General features: G+C 41.2%; 1 protein-coding gene across 7 annotated transcripts in view; it reads left to right on the top strand.

Moving 5' to 3' along the window:
* Positions 1-709: 709 nt before the first annotated feature.
* grm5b (glutamate receptor, metabotropic 5b) overlaps positions 710-21,227 on the top strand; it is a 76,457-nt gene continuing 55,939 nt past the window's right edge. Inside the window, exons 1-5 of one of the 7 annotated variants that reach the window (XM_020619996.1) lie at positions 710-819; positions 10,968-10,999; positions 11,091-11,356; positions 11,915-12,346; positions 13,049-13,163. In XM_020619996.1, the coding sequence (XP_020475652.1) occupies positions 11,198-11,356; positions 11,915-12,346; positions 13,049-13,163 (706 nt within the window). In that variant the 5' untranslated portion in view covers positions 710-819; positions 10,968-10,999; positions 11,091-11,197. The other 6 variants (XM_020619995.1, XM_020619991.1, XM_020619990.1 and 3 more) reach the window with 6 other exon arrangements.

The following is a 21,227-nucleotide window of genomic DNA, read 5'->3' as shown; positions in this document are numbered from 1 at the left end:
CAATTAATAATACTTTTTAAAATAAACTAATCAGTTTTAGACTAGAAAAAAATTTAGCACGTTTTCACTTTATCATTACAAGTTATTGTAGATCGGTGGGTAACACTGTAACACTGTATGTACAGTAAAAAGTGGATGAGCCTGATAGCACTAGTTGTCTACAATATCAACACACTTCTACAACTCACACACACATCCCACACATTTTTAAAATAGTGTGAGAAGTCTGTTTATGTGTTTGTGCATGCTTGTGTTTGCCTGTTAGCCCATTTGTTCGTGTCAAAACAAGACCAGAACAGTGAAACAGAGTGTTAGAGAGAGGGGTCAAGGTTAGCAAGACTGTCACTGCATCAGCTGCAGCCTCATCTACCCTGCATGTAGGAAGACAGTATGTGAGTGTGTGTTGTTGTTGATGCTCTTTTGATGGTCTACTAATCCCAAATGCATTTGGCTGGCAAATTAATCCAAGCTTTGTCATAGCCAATCTCTAAACCCCTTCTATCCCATACTCTCCCTTTCCCAGTCTCTCTCTAGAGCAGATCTCTCTCTTTCCTTTCGGGCTACTCTCTATCATTATCTATCTCCAGATGGTGTCTTGGTACATGTGATATCGAGAGAGAGAGAAAGAGAGGGAGGTGACCTGTGACGCCAAAGGAGCCTCCTCATTGGAAAGTGTGGCTCGGCGGAGAGAGAGAACGAGGCTTCATTTGTTGCCATAGTGAGAAAGTAGATTAACCACCGCCAGTATGATGCCCTGACGGACGCCTGATGAGGGATGCCGTGTTTCTCCAGGAGCAGTCACCTGCCCCACTATCAGAGGTAGGACATACTGTATGCCTTGTTTTCCATTTAGAGGGAAATGGATGTAGGTGCACGACTGGGTAAAGACAGTTTCTCATGCATTCGTGTTTCCTAAACCATTCAAGTCCACGTTGCCTATGAATGCATCTCAAAGTTACAACAATAACCCCCTTTATAGGCATACAGGAGTTAAACCCATTTTAACAATTGCTTCTATAATGTTTCCATGAGAATCTGTATCTTTAATGTCCTATAATTCATTCTACTGCAAGATAAGAAATGTTACTAAACCAATTTAACCTCTAATTTTGGTCTTCTATTGTAACACATACAGTATAGCTCAACAGTCGTCAAATAATATAATAAAATACAACAAAACTACTTTTTAAAATTACTGATTAAATGGAATTAAAACATATATAATCTACATCAAATTTGACTGTAAATTCAATTGTCATATAATTAGAAATAAACAAACAAGGGTATTTTCTTGCCAAACCAGCCTTGCTGACAGTGGCAGTCAGTGGCAGTGTTGCAAGGCTGGAGACGTCTGCAGGGGAGTGGATGCTTCGATTAGATTAGTATTGAGTTTTTATCTTTAATGATTAGATCTGGGTCCTCTAGGTGGACACCACACTAAGATGTATAGGTTAATGGTTCTTTACTCCAGCGAATGCTATGAAACTTCAGACGTTATCGATCCTCTCAACTGCATCGTTATTCTAGCAGTTGTGTCACCTCTAATGTGCATCTGATCTAAGAGGAGCCACAGGATACCAACAGTGCTGGGGAGTACTGAACTACATGTATTTTAACTAACATTTTGCAGTAGTTTGCTGGTAGTTCAGCTACATTCATATATAAACAAGAGAGTCTGGTCTGACAGGTAAAAAGAGTAAACGGTGCAACTTGAAGACTGTTTCAAATGCTAAGACTGTACAAGTCAGGTCACTGGTGGAATGTCAGGAGGTGCAAGCAGCCGCACCCGGGCTCATGTGGGGGTCCGGGCGGTCCCTCAGGACAATGTTCAGCTAATGTAACTCAACAGAGTACAGCAATGTCTTCATTTCTCACCACATCAGGAGTAGGAGATAAGACCAGATAGAAGTGAAAGAAGTGTTCCAAAGATAAACTGAATGACATAGGCACATTCTCCAGAGCATAACACAACAGCCAAGCACAAGGGAAGAGGAGAAGAGGGGAAAAGAGTGGCGGTCAAAAGGAAAGGTGGGTGTTTAAATAGCTTATTGAAAAGAGGGAAATTAGAGGAGAATGGCACAGGACTGGAGGATGAATCTATAAATCTTAAAAAGATGGGAGAACGGTCGATGAGAGAGAAAAGAAGAGATCTTAATTAGAGGAGGGGTGGGATTATGGGATGAGGGGGGTGTATAGGAGGAGATAAACGGAGAGGCAAAGGGGAGGGACGAAGGAGAGGTGTTTGGAGAGAGGTTCAGGTGTGCGTGACTGGAAAACGGAGGAACCTAGGAAGCTGCACAACAAACAGAGGCAGCTGTGGTGAGTTTGACATTGCGCTCCACATTATGAGCAGCGTGTTTTCTCTGCGATTGTAACTTGCAGCCTGATTACCAAGCGGGACCGTGCTGTTGTGGTCGGGGACACATCTAGGCTCCTGTAAGGTTCGGTAAGGCTTATTGATAAGACTGAAGAGAAACATCACCGTGATCCATTCAGTGTTTCCACAGAGACTCATCCTCTCTAACGTTACCCTACTTTGTATTCTGCTCAGACTCACTTTGTTTTACCTACTGGTTTGCAATATTCCTAAAGGGACTTTGTTGTAGTTGCATATGGACTAGTTATCTTTGAATTATATTATAGAGTTATATCCCGTAACGGTGTAACCTAATTAAAGAAAGCACCCAGTTGCACAGATACAGGCGATAGAGTCATGTAGCACATTTAGACAGAGACGCATCGGGAGACCTGGTTTCACTGGTACATACCATAGCCACGTTCATTTCAGACCGTGTCTCTGTCATGTTTTGCATCATTTGCTTGTAATGAAATCGTCTCTGTGTATTTGTGGTGTTGTTCGGTGCAAATGATGATGGACTCTGATCTCCCATTGCGGTTGACGGATGCGGCGCTGCGCCACTCGTTGTTGTCTCTTGATTTCTCCTTGGAGAGAGGCCGTTTGAACAGAAGACGTGTCAGTGATGAGTTAAGCGCATGCAAAATCTCACACCAGTCAGTGAATTCCTTTATACAGGGGAACATCACAGTAACCACAATAGATACAAATGTGAGGTACAGTGACAGACGGTGTGGGCTGTGAGCCCCTGTTGAAACGTTGCCGGGTAAAGTGATCTGAGGCACCGTGTGTCACACCTTGTCAGACGTCGCTCCCCCTGCAGCAGGTAAAGTCGTTACTGTGTCGGGACTCTGTCTCTACGATTCTAGCCTACCACTTCCAGGTAAACAGAAAAAAAAAAGCCTGTGGAAGCACAAATCTGACTACTGCGAGCCCTGGAGTTTTCATGGCTTTGTGATGTCCTCTCTGATTATTCTAGAAACAAGGCAGCAATTAGGAATGATGAAAAGAACCGTTTAAACTTTTAAAACATGCTGAAACGTGTTGTTTCCTGCGGCTCAGGTGCAAATACAGTACCTCTGTTCATTTGGGAACAAGAGGCACATGGAGTCACACTGTCTCATGCCCACTCAGCAGAAGCCTTCCCTTCATGAAATAATGGCTTCTTCAGTTATAGGTTTTACACAACAGAAAAAGCAGTGTGACCTATTTCAGTTGCCAGCAAATAATTTGAGAAACATGATGGCATGGGAATGATGAACATTCATGTGGCTTAGTCTTCTACTGTAACTGGGAGGTGGTGTATCCACAGAGACTTGGTCCTATGCTATTATGTAACAAAGTGTATATCCTGTTATTATAAATGTCAGAACTCTTAAGCTCTTACACTCAATTTATCCTTACACAGTCTGTTGGAGAGGGTGATAGAAGACCCTCTTCACTCTTAAAATGACGTGGGCGAATGCACATCTACAGTTGCATACAAGGTGCCTGCATTTTCAATTAGCGAGTTTATGTTTCTATGTGTGCACATGTGTTGTGAATAACTGCAGCCAGCGTGTGTCCTAAAAGTAAATTTAGGATGCTTTCTTTTCCCCTCATTTAACCCGTCAAAATTAGCAGTCAATAAAGTCTTGACAGGCAAAGTCAAGATGCTCCGAAGATGAAAAGAGCAACCCCAGACGCTGCCTTGTGCCCCATGATTAATTACTAACACAGATGTCTGTACGTCACACAAAGATAAATGTGTTTGTGTATGAGGGGTACTTTTAAATAAATTGTAATTGTTTTTGCCCCTGTCTGATATGCAGTAAATTAAATCCTTTCTCCCCACACAAAACAGCGTCGGTGCTAATCAAACTCATTGAATTAAATGAAGTCAGAGAGGAAGGGAAAATGTTTGTGTTTATGCCTGTCTAAAAGTTGATTTGGAAGGTTTTATAATGCCCTTATGTATAGTTTGGTTTAGGACTACAGATCTAGATGTCTAATGGCATGTGCTAGGTGTTTGTTTAGGGAATGAGGATTTGATTTTGTTTTCCTTTCAGCTGCAGTTAGGCCTTTGCAACAAGACAGAGACATGGGAAGTGTGATAGAGAGAGACAGCATGTATGTGACTGAGTGTGGATACCAAATGAAATGAGAGCTTGTCCTAGGAAAAGGGAACCATGTGGTGAAATGATTCTTGGGAAGTGGGAGTGTGTTTAGATATAGTGAAATCTGAAGTGGGAACGGTTTAAAAATATTTGTCTTTATATTAATGTGTCAGTAAAGATAATGGGAGGCAGACAGCATGGTGTTATTCAGACTGAGTCACAGAGAGAGCACTGAGTATTGTTTGTACTGTACAACCCCAAATCAGAAAACGGTACGGTGTGTACAATCAAAATTAAAACTGAAAGTAGTGATGTGTAAATCATTTGTGTCATGTATTACTTTAAACAATATGGAAGCACATTATTTGATGCGATACCTCATACCTTATTTTTCAAAATAAACACTCATTTCAATTCTGATCCCTGCAACACATTCCAAAAAAGTTGGGACGTCTGCATTTCAGGGCCAGTAATGAGGTAAAACAATGAAATGACGATTCCAGTTGAAACAGGTCATGTCAACAGGTGACTGCATCATGATTTGGTACGGCATCCAGGAAAGGCCTAGCTCTTTAGGAGCAAAGATGGGCAGAGAACCACCAGTTTGCCAACATGTGTGAGAAAATTATTGCAATGTTTTTAAACCAATCAAAATTAAAACTGAAAGTAGTGATGTGTAAATCATTTGTGTCATGTATTACCTTTGTGTAAATCATTTGTGTCATGTATTACTTTAAACAATATGGAAGCACATTATTTGATGCGATACCTCATACCTTATTTTTCAAAATAAACACTCATTTCAATTCTGATCCCTGCAACACATTCCAAAAAAGTTGGGACGTCTGCATTTCAGGGCCAGTAATGAGGTAAAACAATGAAATGACGATTCCAGTTGAAACAGGTCATGTCAACAGGTGACTGCATCATGATTTGGTACAAAAGTGGCATCCAGGAAAGGCCGAGCTCTTTAGGAGCAAAGATGGGCAGAGAACCACCAGTTTGCCAACATGTGTGAGAAAATTATTGCAATGTTTTTAAACCGTGTTCCTCAAGGAAAGATAGGAAGGGATTTGGATATGTCACCCTCTATGGTGCAGAACATCATTAAAAATTCAAGGAATCTGGAGGGATTTCAGTGTGTAAAGGGCAAGGATGCAAGCCTAAGCTGGATGACCATGCTCTCCAATCCCTCAGACGGCGCTGCCTCAAGAATTGTCACTCTTCTATAAGTGATATAACCACATAGGCTCAGGATTAATTTGGTACACCTGTGTCAGGCGCTACAATACGTAGTTACATCCATAAATGCTGCTTCAAACTGTACTGTGCCAAAAGGAAGCCCTCTGTCAACAGTGTCTGGAAGCACAGTCGACTGCTCTGGGCTCGGGGACATCTGGGATGGACCATCCAGACTGTTGCCAGCAACAAGTCCAAGACGGCAAGTCCTGTCCTGTCATGGTCTGGGGGTTGTGTTGGTGCCCTTGGCAAAGGTCGCTTACACTTCTGTGGAGGCACCGTTAATGCTGAAAAATAGATTTTGGAGCAACATATGCAGCCTTCAAGATGACGTCTTTTCCAGGGACACCCAGGCATAGATCAACAAGACAATGCAAAACCTCACACTGCCACATTACCAAGGCCTGGCTGTGGAGGAAAAGGGTACGAGGGCTGGACTGGCCTGTGTGCAATAAAGAATGTGTGGCATATTTTGAAATGCAAATTGCACCAAAGAAGACCCAGGGCTGCTGTGCACCTTAAGACTTGTTTGTGGGAAGAATGGGACAAAATGACACCTGACAGACTTAATCACCTGGTGTCCTCAGTCCATAAACGTCTTAAGTGTTGTAATTGGAACAACAATATCACACCGTGGTAAATGCTTTACTGCGCCAAGTTTGTTTGAAATGTGTTGCAGGCACCAGGATTGAAGTGTTTATTTTGAAAAAAGAATCGAATTGATGAGGTATCACATCAAATAATGTGCTGCTCTAATGTTTCCAATGTAATACAGGACACAGATGATTTACAAATCAGTATTTTCAGATTTAATATTGATTTTACATACCATCCCAACTTTTTCTGATTTGGTGTTGTATTCACTACTGGATTAGCAGTTAGTCCTGCTGTCATTTTGCTATGGTCATGTTAGTTACTGTATGTTCAGTGAGGCTTTCCATCCCTTGATGCCACTTTATCTCTGTTTCTTTTCTTATTTCTTCCTCTGTCTCAGTCTCTTCCTCCACTTCTTTCCCCATACACTACCTGTTTTCTTTTTTGTCTGATATGCTTTGTTTCTCTCCCTTCATGTCTCTTTCATCCTCTAGTTTTATATTTCACTTCACTCCACTTTCATGTCTCTCTCATCCTCTAGTTTTATATTTCACTTCACTCCACCTTCATGTCTCTCTCCCCTTTCTGCTTAGCTAACCTCTCTGTTATGACCTTGATCCATTTTTGCATTAGCACTGGATGCTATTCTCTGTTGCCTGAACTGGCCCAGCTCCCCTGCTGTTTATGGTCAATTAAACTGCTCCATTGCAATAAAGTAAAGCATTTGTGTAGCCGTGAGGTTAAGCAAATGAATAGGGGTTGCCCATTAATGCAGAGGAATGGCTACTTGAAAGTTTATGCTTGGTATATTTCTTATAGCTAGATATGTCCTGATTGTCTGAATCCTCCACTTGTTGCTGACTTACCGACACAAAAGGGTTATTCCACTGTTACCTCTGTTTGCACCTCATAACTTGGATGCATTCTTAAAATGTATAACAAATGCAATAGTCTGCGTTCTTTCCTAGAACGAAACCAGTACAATGAAGGACTAGTCTTTGTTTCACTCTGGAAAACAATTTAAACTGGTAGTGGTAATGATGCAGAGGGGCTCTGTGTGGAGAGAATGCCCTAAAGCCAGTATGAAAGAATTACCGTTAAAGCAGCAGAATATGATATAACACACCAAGTTTGATTTTCCTGGTTGAAGTGCAGACACTTGCCATGTTGTTTTTTGGCACTTATTATAGCTTTTCACCTGTGCATATAATTTAAAAACCAAAAAAAGAAATGGAAGAGAGGGGGGAAAGATGTTTTCAATGGCTTTATGTGGTCTGATTGGTGTCACAGTGCAGCTTGTGAGACAACCAAGGGTTCCTCACTGCAGGAGTGAGGTGTGACACAATGGTGCATTGGTGTTATTGATGTTTTGTTGACATGGTGGCGAGTACGGTGACTCCACTCAGTCACAGTGGTTTAGAGCTGTTCCCCAGGAAGAACAGGGCAAGGCCACGAAGCTGAGCCTGTGTTTGTAAGACCTCTATACATTAATCAAGCGTACTGGTCTAGAGCCTGTACACCAAGCTTCATTAAGAACAAACTGCTCATTATGTGGGTGCCTGTAATGGCCAATGTAGCAGCCGTTATGTTGATTACATTTGCACAGTTTGCATTCGCATTTTAATTTAACCTCAAGTATGCTGATGTTGACATTTGCTGTGAAATGGGTGCACATAAAAGTGAAGGTGAAAGACACGAGCAACAGCTTCAATGTACAGTTTCCCTAAAAGACCGGCTGTGAATGGAAATGAAGTCTTTGCACCTCATTTACAGAACTGTGTATGTCATCTTAAACTTGATTATAGATCTGATTGATTTAAACTACTTGTTTAACAAATCCTTACAGGTTTGTCTGAGGATTTATGAATAGACATAAAATGCCCCACCTTAGTTTTTACTCTATTTGCCCATTTTGTCATGCACTGTACAATATAAATAACTAAACTTGATAAATGCACGGTAAATGGGTGGGATTCACACCTCTTAGACAAACCTTCTATTCCTGCCGGTATCAGACGTTCAATCACCCCTTCAACAGCAGGAGAGTCTTCTACTTGCTTTAAAAATTCTGGCCTGCATCCGATGGGTGATGTGTCCTACATGGATCCTGAGGAAGTTTTAAGTCTATTAACCTCCACCTGTCAGGATATACTGGATTCCATTGCTTCCCTCCGATGTAGACCAGCTAAGCCGAAGGTGGATCCTTGGCTAAATGAATTAGCTCTGGAACATAGACGAAGATGTCATAAAGCTGAATGCAAATGGAAAAAGGATAAACTCTGTTTCTCTTCGCCATTTCAGGGACTGGTTGTCGGACTATCAAAAGGTGGTGAAATCTGCAAAATTGAACTATCTCTCGAACATTGTGCTCAGTAATCGCCACAAACCTCAGGTTTTGTTCACTACAATTAATTCGGTCATTAGCCCATGTAAACTGACCTCTCATCCCGGGGCATCTGTTGAGCTATGTGAGGGTTTTCTTCATTATTTTACTGACAAAATTGCTAGCATTAGGCAGTTCTCCACTACAACTTCTTTTTACCCAGCTGACCTTCCCCTGTCTTCTGCTATTTTCGATCAATTTGAGACAGTTTCTTTGCCTATGTTATCAGAAGTGGTTTTGCACATGAAAACATCGCACTGTTCTCTGGATTTCCTGCCAACAAGATTATTCAGGGATGTTTTTGAGTCTATAGGTCCTAGCTTTCTGGCCCTAATTAATTTATGTTTGACTACAGGCTCAGTTCCAGATGCTTTTAAAAAAGCAATTATCCAGCCACTTCTTAAAAAGCCGAATCTAGATCCTTTAGTGTTTTCTAATTTTAGACCAGTGTCTAAATTATCTTTTATGTCAAAAGTTTTAGAGAAGGTTGTTTTTATTCAACTCCAGTCTTTTCTGGCAAATAACGGCATCAAGGAGCAATTTCAGTCTGGGTTTAAACCAAAACACAGTACTGAGTCAGCATTATTAAAAATTAATAATGACATTTTGTTGGCCAAGGATCTAGTTCTGCTGGTGCTTTTAGACCTCTCTGCTGCCTTCGATACAGTGGATCATGAAATCCTCATATATCGCTTGGAGCAGTATGTGGGAATTCGTGGTACTGTTCTTAATTGGTTTAGAGATTACCTCACGAATATAAGTTTCTCTGTTAATATTGGTAACTGTTCCTTCTCTTAAACTATCCTCTCTTGTGGTGTCCCCCAAGGCTCTGTACTTGGCCCAACTCTCTTTTCCCTGTACATGCTTCCACTAGGATCAGTTCTAAGGAAATATGGCTTCTCTTTCCATTGCTATGCGGATGACATCCAGATATATTTACCATTAAAAGCAACTGGAGGGATGTCTCTACAGCCACTGTTTGACAGACCTGAAAGCATGGCTGGCATGGAACTTTTTAAAATTAAATGTGGATAAAAGTGAGTGTGTTGTATTTGACGATCTGGTGAAATTTGCTGCTTTTAACCACGACTTAGGTCCCCTGGCTCATCATCTGAAGATGACTGTAAAAAACCCAGGGGTAATGTTTGACAGTGACTTAAGATTTGACAAGCAGATCAACTCGGTTGTACAATCTAGTTTCTTTCACCTGAGGTTGCTAAGTAAAGTCAAGTCATTTCTTTCTTTTAATGATTTTGAGATTGCAGTTCATGCTTTTATAACCTCTAGACTTGACTATGGTAATGCATTATGCCTTGGTGTTAATCAGTCATCTCTCACTCATCTTCAAATGGTCCAAAATGCTGCGCCTCGTCTTTTAACAGGTACCAGGAAATTTGACCATATAACTCCGGTACTGGCCTCTCTTCACTGGCTTCCAGTCCATTTTAGAATTCATTTTAAGCTATTGATTTTTGTTTTTAAGGCTCTTAATGGTTTGGCACCATTCTACCTCGCTGAGCTGGTGAGGTGGCGCGAACCGACTAGATTACTCAGATCCTCGAGCCAGTTTCTTTTAGAGGTTCCCAGGGCCAGATACAAACGCTGGGGTGACCATGCTTTTACTGTTGCAGCTCCTAAATTGTGGAATGGTTTACCTCTTAATGTTAGATCATCTACAGACTTGACAACTTTTAAATCATTGGTTAAAACATATTTATTCACTTTGGCTTTTAATACAAAGTATTGTCTGATGCTTTCTTCTTATAACTGTTGATTTAGTGTAGTTCATGTTTTTATTTCTCTGTTGATATGATATATTTCTGGTTTTTACATTGCCTTTGTACAGTACATTGGTCAACCAGACGTTGCTTTTAAAGTGCTATATAAATAAATTTTGATTGATTGATTGAAATGGGTGGGATTCACACCTCTGTCAAACCATGGGGAGGGTAAAATGGGAGCTGATGGAAAAGTAAGAGCTTAATCAAAGTTTATAAATGCATATGTGTAAAGAATGTCATGTTTAAGGTCTGTCAAGCTGAAATAGAGATCAGGGAGTGATTTAAACAATCTGTAGACACAAACTACAGAAAAGCCTGTGCGGCTAATGTGCTTGTGAAATCCAGCACCAACTAAGATGCTTAAGTTTTAACAAAGTCTTTTGTGTTCAGAGGTTGATGTGAACATGTCCATCACCTGTTACTGTGGAGACTAAGTCTACCTTACTTTAAGTAAATGATGGAGCCTGGTGTTATTTCATCAAATGACATTTAATCCAGATTTTTTTTTTTTCCCCCAGGTCACACTACTGCACGTGTCTCTGCTGTTGCAGTGAGTGTCCCACCTTGAAGTCTGACAGAAATACAACACAGAAGGAAGTAATATACTGAAATCATCCATTTCAAAAACTCCTGTGTGACAGATGCTCTTGCCATGGCCAGGAAAAGTGTTTCCTGGATAGCCAGTTCCCTGTGACGGCTGGGCTCCACAAATCTGAGATCCGCTTCTCCTTTGTTAACTTAACAAACCATGATGATGCTTTGGCTGCTGCTAGTACTATTCCTTTGGGTGGGGCTTCACCAGGGTGACTTAGCCCAGTCCAATGAACGGCGAGTTGTAGCGCACATACCTGGTGACATCATCATTGGAGCATTGTTCTCCGTCCATCATCAGCCTCCTGCCGACAAGGTAAATTTGTGTCTGTAGGATGGTTTGGAATTCAATGTTTGTGACTGTAAATGTTATGTTTAGTCCCACCTATCCTGCCTGGATCTGAGAAAAGCACTTTGAAAATGACACAAGATTTATGACGGATAATGTATAAAATGATGGTCAAAAAAACTTGACTTATGATTACACAGAGAGCCCTAATGGTGCTCTGCTTATTAAGACCCAAAGAACACACTCAGTTTATGGGAAGAGTACCTCCTGTGTGAGTCCATGGACATACAACTTCCACTGACTGCTCCAGGATCCTGGAGGCATTCACTGACTTTAAAGCTTTTTCCTTCTCATTATGGGTAATTGCAAAGACGAAGAAATAATTCTCTGAACATGGCAGCAATGTGAATTAAAAACCAATTTTAGTGCACCAACGAAGCACCTGTGTGTTAAGAGCATAATTCTAAAAATGTCTTGTCTGCTAAAAATAAAAATGTTTGACTATTCCATGCTCTCATCAGTAATGACAACATCGTCAGTGCATATGAACTCAAGCTGATGTTGTCTTCCACCCTGTGCGCACAGGTACATGAGCGCAAGTGTGGCGCAGTGCGAGAGCAGTATGGCATCCAGAGGGTGGAGGCCATGATGCACACGCTGGACCGCATTAACAATGACCCACAGATCCTTCCCAACATCACCCTGGGCTGTGAGATCAGGGACTCATGTTGGCACTCAGCCGTGGCTCTGGAGCAGAGCATCGAGTTCATACGGGATTCGCTGGTCTCCACTGATGAGGCCGAGGAGTGGGGCGTGGGAGGCTCTTGGGGAGGAGGTGGTACAGTGACTATAAAGTGTTCAGATCCCTCTGCCACTACAATGCGGGGGAAGAAACCCATTGTGGGTTTAATTGGACCGGGGTCGAGCTCAGTGGCCATCCAGGTCCAGAACCTTCTACAGTTGTTCAACATACCACAGATTGCCTACTCTGCCACCAGTATGGACCTCAGCGATAAGGTAAACTTACATACAGGGTTTCCTGATGGCTCAGGGAGTTTTTTTTTGGGGGGGGTCCACCTTGTATTTATAACATTATTTACATAACACCAACTAAATAGCCTTCTTGGCTAACATAACTTAGCTAATTCAGTATATTTTAGCTACGTTACCAATTTCTTAACTTGTAAAACAGGCTTGTGACCATTCACAAGAATTACAAAGTTGTAGCCTACATCATGTTTGCTTTGTGGAGGTTAACCGTATCGATGGCTGAGAAATACCCAGTCAGCTGTTTGCTTGGCTTGGTGATGCTGCAAATCACACAAATGTTCGCCCCAATACTGATTGTTGATTGGCAGGTCAGTCCTGTCCATTATTTTCCCGTGCATATAACCCAGCATTTTTCACATTTATTCTGATATGGTGCTTTTTTTATGTTAACTGGGCTTAGGCACGCCACAACAACACTTGGGTGCTGGGCCTAAGCCTTTCTGTGGTAGAAATAAACCTGTTATACCTGTAGACAAATGTCTACGCTGCTGGAGCTGTACAAATGTAGCTACATAAATATTAAAAGGAATCAATTACAGACAGAATGTATTACTTCTGCTTTAATGTAACTTTAATTTACTCAAATAGAGTTGCCCCTTACTTTATCGAATGTTCTGAATGCCCCTGGGTAATTCTGCTTGTCACTGATTTTTATTTCCACCATTTCAGAGCCTTTATAAGTACTTTATGCGGGTGGTGCCTTCAGATGCCCAGCAGGCAAGGGCTATGGTGGATATTGTCAAGAGGTACAACTGGAGCTACGTGTCTGCTATACACACTGAAGGTACAACCAAAGACTCTGTCTCCATCTCAGACTTACACCCCTCTTCCAAGCTCAGACTGGCACACACAGATGCTTTTGTCTTGTTCTGCCTACCCGTCTCTGTCTCATTATACTGTGTCCTGGGCTCCTCATTACATTTGTTTACCTGAATACCTTATTCAGAGTGACTGAATAAACAGCAACAGTTAAATTAGAGCTGAGGAGAAAAAGCTGGAACATTTTCTTTCAGACAAGACAGGAGTATTGTCAATGCAAGGACAAGAAGAAAGAGGAAGATAAGGGAGAGAAGAATGTAATTGACAAGATCAGTTGTACTGCTGCACCTGAGAGGGAGAGGAACATTTTTTTAAAAGAAATGACTTTTCAGTCAAACTTCTTTATGAAGGGAATTGTTGCTGGGTTTAAGATAGCTAAATGCCAAAAAGTTGATGGAGGCAGTAGTATCCAAAAACAGTAGAGCAGGTCTGGAGGAGGGAATGGATCAGATGTCATAAAATAACTTCTAAAAAATGTTAGTAAATCCACTCACTCACTCAGATGCTGGTACTGTGATAGCAACAGGAACTGCAGGACAATGCAGTAACTGTCTGTGTCCATTGAGAGGAGGCTTGTTCAACCTGAAAATGTGTGAGGAAAATAGTGATAAGCGCACACACATTGAGGACCCTAGTTCCTGGCCTCTGGCATTGCCTGAGGACATTACAACAGCATTTGACTTGAGCTACTGAATAGTAAGTGTGTGTGCATGGATTTGAGTGTATACTACATTTGCATACTGGCTATGCCTGTGTGAGTGAGATGTTTATCTGTTGTTGTGAATAGACTGGAGGAGCAGAAGTTTATAATGAGGCAAAAATATTATATGATGCAACAGCTGATGTCAGACTCCATGAATAAAACATATTGCACAAATGTGATTTGCTTATATGAAGCAACTGAAAAGTGTTTCATGTATAAAAAATGCAAATAACTTTTTTTTTTTTTTTAGACAGATGGTAACTAAAATGATTGGTCAGTGATTGTGCTTTGTGTGAAAGAGTTTTACAGTTTATAAATGTCTTCTCCTTAAATGTGTTCCCAGCGCACAACAGCATATATGTAAAGTAATTGTTTATGATGTGTTTATTTAAAAGTCTATGAGAGAGAATGAAAATAAAGCATCCCAAACCCCAGCAACAGCCAGTACTGATGGTAAACCTTGTGGAATTATTTTATCTACCTTCATTCTCCAAAGTAAAAATTCAAAGGGATTTCTCTGCAGACATTAAGACATTTGCAAATCACTCTACATTTGTCGATCTAAATGATGGGTTACAGCCAAATCACGGTATAGTATGGAGTCAGAAATAACATTTGTCTTGCGTGTGACATTTATTTTTGCTTTCCCATGAGACTGATCTCCACATAAGTGAGCTTGCTGGTGTGCTGCTGTAAATCTTGGCATCAAGGCAGGGAGTGTGTGTGTGTGTGTGTGTGTGGGCTAGGGGTGTGTAATACTGACATATCTATTTTCTGGTATTTTGTCTAATGATTAGCAGACGATATTTTGCACCTTTCAAAAATGTTTAAAGTTTTATACCTGCTTGCTCTCATTAATAGCATATTAATTGTTGCTTACTTATGGAAACAATGTCTAAGGAAAAGAGGACTTATTTACTTGAAACAGTACAGAAAAACAGTACACAAAGTTTGCAGTGTGCGTTTTTGTGCTGGTGTCTTGGCTAGTTTAGTCCTGTCATGGACTTTTTTATATTCTGTGCTGTCACAGATGGTGAAGCCACTTGTCAAGTTGTCTTTAACAGCAACCAATTGCTTTCAGATTTGCCATCTTTTGAGAAACATCCATCTTTTCAAAGCCAAATTGCTTACCTTGTGGTGTCCATGTAAACGCTGCGTGCACTCTCAATATACAGGTGCAGTAGTCTGTCCTACTAGACTACATGCTGCAATGGTAAATAAATGGTAAATGGACTGTATTTTATATAGCGCTTTCTCACAGTGTGTTGCACTGGCCAAAGCGCTTTACAGAGATGATACACCATTCACCCATTCACACACAACATTCACACACTGATGACGACAAGCTGCCATGCACCGGCGCTAGTCAAGCCACCAGGAGCAATTCGGGGTTCAGTGTCTTGCTCAGGGACACTTAGGCATGCGGGGAGACCGGGAGTCGAACCACCAACTTGCTGGTCAGGAGACGACTGCCCTACCTCATGAGCCACAGCCACCCCCCAATGAATGTGTGGACTCAAAACGTTTTGATTATTTTTTGTAAAACATATTCAAATGTCAGCGCATATATTTCTAAAACAATTAAGATATCGTAGACAATATGCAGTATCTCACACACCTTTAGTGTAGGATTTTGTGGTTGAGAGAGTTCTTGTGTTTGTCTGAAAAGTATTGGTCTTTGCATTTCGTCAGACAGGTGGGTTTGACCTTGGAACTGATCTTCAAGGCTGACCACTGCTTTCTCAAACACAATCACTCTCAAACACCGAGAACAAGACAGGGAGGTTGCAGAGAGAGGACAAAGAATTATGAATAGATAGGAGAATGAGAGGCAGTGGAAAAAGGCAAGGGATCAGGAAGCCATTGAAGGATCAAATAGAGAAGATGAGGAACATGGGCTGGGAGGAAAACGAAGGAGAAAGTGAAGGGTTTATTGTGTAAAATAGGAGCAAGAAAAATGGGGAAGGAGAAAATTGAAAAAGTAATATTTCCAGAAAGACAGTACAAGGGGTGTGTGTGTGTGTGTCTCACTGGATTAACATTTTGCATCTGGAGGCAAGAGACGGTGCAAAGTGATGAGCAAGAAACTGAATAATACAAGTAATTACACTAAAGTAATGAAATTATATTATTGGAGGGGGAATATGAGTTTTACTTTCTCTTTGGGGGACAGTTGATATTGTACATGCCTGAATATTTGCATGGAATGAGTGGATTTGCAGCCGTTTCTTTTCCGTTATGTCTTTCCAGTTATGGCCGCAATGCTGCTGTGTGGGGGTATGATATGGACATGTAGGGACTATCAAGCTCAAGCAAGTTTCTTTAACTGTAATAGCAACTTCAGTTTAATGAGAGCATGTGCCTTTGCGAATAGGTCATCATCCAGCCCTAAAATATTAGATGACACTCACCTTTTCAAACCTGACTTCCAGAGACAAACACTGGGGGATATTTACTAAACCTGTCGCAAATTATTTGCGACGCCTCGGTTTTTAAATTTAGCAGCATACAGTATTTGCCAACGCTGGCGATGGAAACGAGCACAGCTGCAGCTTTTTAAATTGAATGCACTTTATCAGGTAAAAGAGGACAGTAGAAAAAAAGAGCATTTACTGTGACTGAAGTTTAATATGCTTGAAGAAATCAACATATTTCAGAACTGCAGTCACTTAGTCTCCTGCCAGTCAAATTTTATTTCATTCATGGATTGAAGCATGGTTTGACCTGTAGCCTGTACAAGTTCCTCGCACTCTCCTCTGGCAAGCGGTGTGATTTACGTACAAACACCTTCTCCCTCCTCAAACAGTCTCAGATGACTAACAGCTGCCATGCTGACAGCAGGACCACAAATTTTACACCTTCTTTCTCCTGATGTTAAATTTCAGCTGTAGTTCCCTCTGCAGTGGTGGTAAATCAGGCACTGAGGGTATTTGTATAAATTTCCATTTATCCCCCCTGATTTTTGTGTCCCTGAATTGAAATACATAGTGCATGTGACCAAACATGAATTCCTGCGTTGTTGCATTTCTAATGTTTCCCCGCTACAAAACCCCACTGACTCCATAGCAAATATAAACACACACAGATTCAGTTTGGTGTAAAAAAAAAAAAAAAAAAAAAAAAAAAAAACCAAAAAAAACCTTTATTAAATATCCCCCATTGTCTTATAGCTCTTACAGAATATATACGTTTAATTGCAGCACACCAGAAGCAGGGCACGGCTCGTTGGATCATTTTTTTTCCAGGCTAAAAGATCAATTAGCATATAAATCGGAAGTGAGATGGTAAGAAATATGGCAAACCAGACACAAAGGATAGATAGATCCAACAAAATGCCACAAATGGCATTTCATCAGACGCACTTCTATTCCAACACACTGACTACTTTTAACAGACAGAAGAAATAAAGGGTTTGTAGAGCACCTCAGGGATACCGGTCTGTTGCTGAAGGTGCTCGTCTGCTCCACTGGGCACAGTGAAGAGGAGTGTTTTTCCATTGTTGTTGCTCAGACTGATCATAAAACACATTTATTCACACAGCTGCAATTGAATGTCATTATTCAGTATTTTACTAAAGAGAATTCGTATCATCATATGCCATTACAATGAGATTAATATTGTCTCCCTCTCTCATTTCTCTCTGTTCACTTCAGCTCAATGGGCTTTATTGACATGAAATTTGGCATATCACCCAAGCATGCTCCAACAGGAACTGATCAGTCTGTCAAGATGTCAGCCTTCCTCTTTACTCGCTCCCTTTCTGTCTTTGTCCCTTTATTTAATTTCTTGCTCCCGTGTGTCCTTACTGGGTCTTTAAATCCAGACACCACCACCCTCTCTCCCCTTCCGTTCTCTCTTTACTCTCCCTTTTGTTTCCTCTCATCCTCCTCTTTTCTATCTCTGTAGCATGACATGCTCTTTACCTATTTAACTGGTGGCCTTTAGTATTGAGAAAGATGAAAATGGGGTGGGTTGAAGAGGGAAGTGCAAAGGATGGTGTAATGAATGGGGAGAGGAGAATAACACAATTTGCACTTTTTATCTTTACTGTTGTCTAAGGGGGAAGATTTTAAGTGTGCCATTGGCCATTCTCTGGTGGGTTGCCATATAACAAGTGATCTTCTGTGTTTTAATGAGCCTGGGGTGCAGGACTACATCAAATTGGCTTGGGTGCAAGTTTCAGATCTGATGTTCTGGGAGTCCATTTAATGGCTTCTATTAAGATACTGTAGATGGATGTTTTGTCAGCTATCCCGTTGCCTAGGCTCTATTCATTATATCTATGAGGGAGAATTAAATGGAGCTTTCCTACTGGCAAAGACGTTACAGTGGGTCATTAAGGGGGAGAAATATCTGAGCTCTTGCCATGTTAAAACAGGTTAAAGACCACTGTGTGGGAGGAAATGAGCACAAGCATACATAAACTTACAACTCAGCTGTGTTTAATTTTGTATCGGGTGGCCAGACTGGGGCCCAGACAGAAAGAAGGGTGGCACATTTGAAATGCATGTAAAAAGTAAATGAAATCCCCAGTTCTATGAAATAAGTCATACATTATTAACTGTTTATTCTGTGTAAAAATGAGACGTTCACAGTGCTTTCTTTACATAACTTTGGCTAGCGCTCCTTATTTACCCCTGAACGGGGACATTGCTGCTGCACAGTGGTTCCCCCACTGAGACAAATTAGGCCAAGTACTCCACAACAACACAGTGCAAATACTGTGCTGCATGCTTGATTAAAAATACAACAAATTTGAGTTATTATAAAGGGGGGGGGCATGGTAGAGATTAAACATTTAATTCTAGCCTAGAACTATTTCCATTGGGTAGCAGACATACAGTATATACATTTCATGGAGACTGACACCTGACCAGAAGACTAAATGTTAGTCCCAACTGTGAGCTACAGAATAGACTAGCCTTGCTCATTGAGAGCATAAAGACTGATTTTATTGAACAAAACATTGACATTATGTCCAGAGCAGGTCACTGTTTTAGTTCAAATCTGCAGTTCCTATTATTCCAAATTAAATTTAAGGGACTATGTTACAAGGAATTGGGCATCACACCACTGTCACTAACTTTATGCCTATAATTCCTTTAATAATGTTGACTGATATGGATGCAGGCTCAAATAGGGTATGTGTAGAGAGTGTGTATGCCTGTGTAATGATGCATGCTTTTAATGCCCGTTTATGTGCTTGTTCTGTTTGCCGTGTAATTCTGTGATCTGGTTGAACTCTTTCCGACAACAGTAGCACTATCAGTGAGCCAGTGTGCTTCAGGGTTTTGATGTGTTAGCCATTTATCTGTGCTCCAGATGTGCTAGAGGGTAGTGGTGGCATTGGTGAGGATTGAGGAGAACTGGCGAGAGGGTGCTAGAAAATGAAGCATCATGAGGAGGTCGAGGAGAGGGTAGGAGGGTACTTAATGTTTACCTTTTTACTGCATGCTGTTATTCTCTCGGTGAAAGATGGCAAGAGGGTATAAAGCTTGAAAAGAGGAAACAGACAAGGAAGGGAAGGATGGGGGGGAAAGGGATAGAACACGCAATTGCATGTAATAGGCCTGATTAGAGTGGCAAGCGGAAGGTAATTGAGGAAGAGTAATGGCAGAAGGGGAGAGCGGAGGGAAGGAAACGAGGAGAGAACTAGCAGAACCAACTGTCTCTGTGGCTTACATTTTACTGGCTATTGCACTGCTACTCAAAGTGGGGAAAGCAAGTAGCTGTAGGAGGAGGCGAGGGAGCTCTGCAGAGGGCGAGCAAAACTCCCTTCGGCTTTGCATGTGATTGCATGTTGTAATATAAAGATCAAAGAAGAAGATAGTAAACTAGGGAAAATGTGAGGTTTTTTTTGCCATATTTTTACTTTAGGCTGTTTTTATTCTGTGTTGTTCATCATAATAATTATAAACATAGTATGTGTGTATGGGAACTAAAGAGAGGCACAGCTTTGTAGAGGAGAGCAGTAAAATGTAAAAAGGACAAAAGCTCAGATGGGTAAAGGGATATAAGAAAAGCAGCTTGGAAGCTATGTTTTGGAAGTCCCACTGGGTTTATTCAGTGGGAGGTGATGAAACAAAGGCAGTTATCACATGAGGTAGATATACTCTATATGAGGTATTTTACTCCAAACTGAGATGGTCACCATTGAGCTACACGTAAAAAAATTGCTTCTATTTATGTGTAAGTTGTGTAAAGAGTTTGGTCTTTGTTCAACATAAAATCTGAGAGGGGTGGCACCAGGAAGACAGCGGAACGAGGGCAGAGTGAGGGGATGGAGGGCATGATTGAGGCAATCGAGGTGAATTGAAGCAAGCAGGGGGTGCCTGTACTAGTGTCAAGTGTGGAACTGTACAGAGCTGAAACCGAAGGGGATTTTCTGTGGTTTGGCTTTGAATGCAGTGAAACCATGAGTGTAAAAAATGTTTTGTTCACTTTCACCCTGCTTTGCATTTATGTGTAGTATCACAGTCCATGTCAAAGATGATGAAGCCATTCAGTTGTTAAAAAAAAAAAGTAAATCATTTTCTCAATATTCCTCAAACTTGCAAAGAGGCTGTTGATGTTTGCTGTAAAATCCCATTAATCTGGGATGCACTAGTGAGGTAGAGAGGACAGACTGGTGGCCATTGTCTCATGTCGTGTTGTAGCCAAACTGATGGAAACTGAGTGTGGGCGGGTTTTTGTACAGGACGGATGGGAGTGCAAGTGTAGCATGAATAAAGCCTGTGTGTGTTTAAAAGGTTCGGCAATGGAAATGGGGCAATAAAGTGACACATGACGGGTTCACTGAGTGAGAAAGATGGATGTCGAACACAATAATCCCTGTTGAGCAGAATGAAGTAGGTTACAAGAATTATCGATTTTTGATGATGGGAACAGTGTGAATGTGTGTGTCAGCGTGTTGCAGGGGAAGGATGGTTTGTACCATCTGTCTCCCACTCCTCTCACCGAGACACTAATTACAGGACTTTACACTACGCTCCACCACATTCATCACTGGACTGACTACACACACACTGAGATGGAGTAGTGGCCAGGGATTGCTTAGAGCTCTTGTTCTGTCTCTTGTCTTACATTCTCTCTCCCTTTCTTTCTTCCCCATCATCTCTTTCCACTGTTACCTTCTCTTTATCTATTCATTTCTTGCTCCTTTTTCCTACCCTTGACCTCTTCTTCTTCCTCTTTATCAGTTTAAATAGAGCACAGATCAGAGACCTAATTAGGCTGCATTCTGGTACTGATACAAAGAAAAAGGAGGAAACATTAGCGATAAGAATCTGAGTGAGGGAAGGGGAAAAATGTGTTAAAAAGGGGCTG

Source organism: Monopterus albus, unplaced genomic scaffold, assembly GCF_001952655.1.
Source record: "Monopterus albus unplaced genomic scaffold, M_albus_1.0 scaffold229.1, whole genome shotgun sequence".
NCBI classification, from domain to species: domain Eukaryota; kingdom Metazoa; phylum Chordata; class Actinopteri; order Synbranchiformes; family Synbranchidae; genus Monopterus; species Monopterus albus.
Note: the sequence above shows the minus strand (reverse complement) of the source record. Positions and strands in the feature narration are given on the sequence as shown.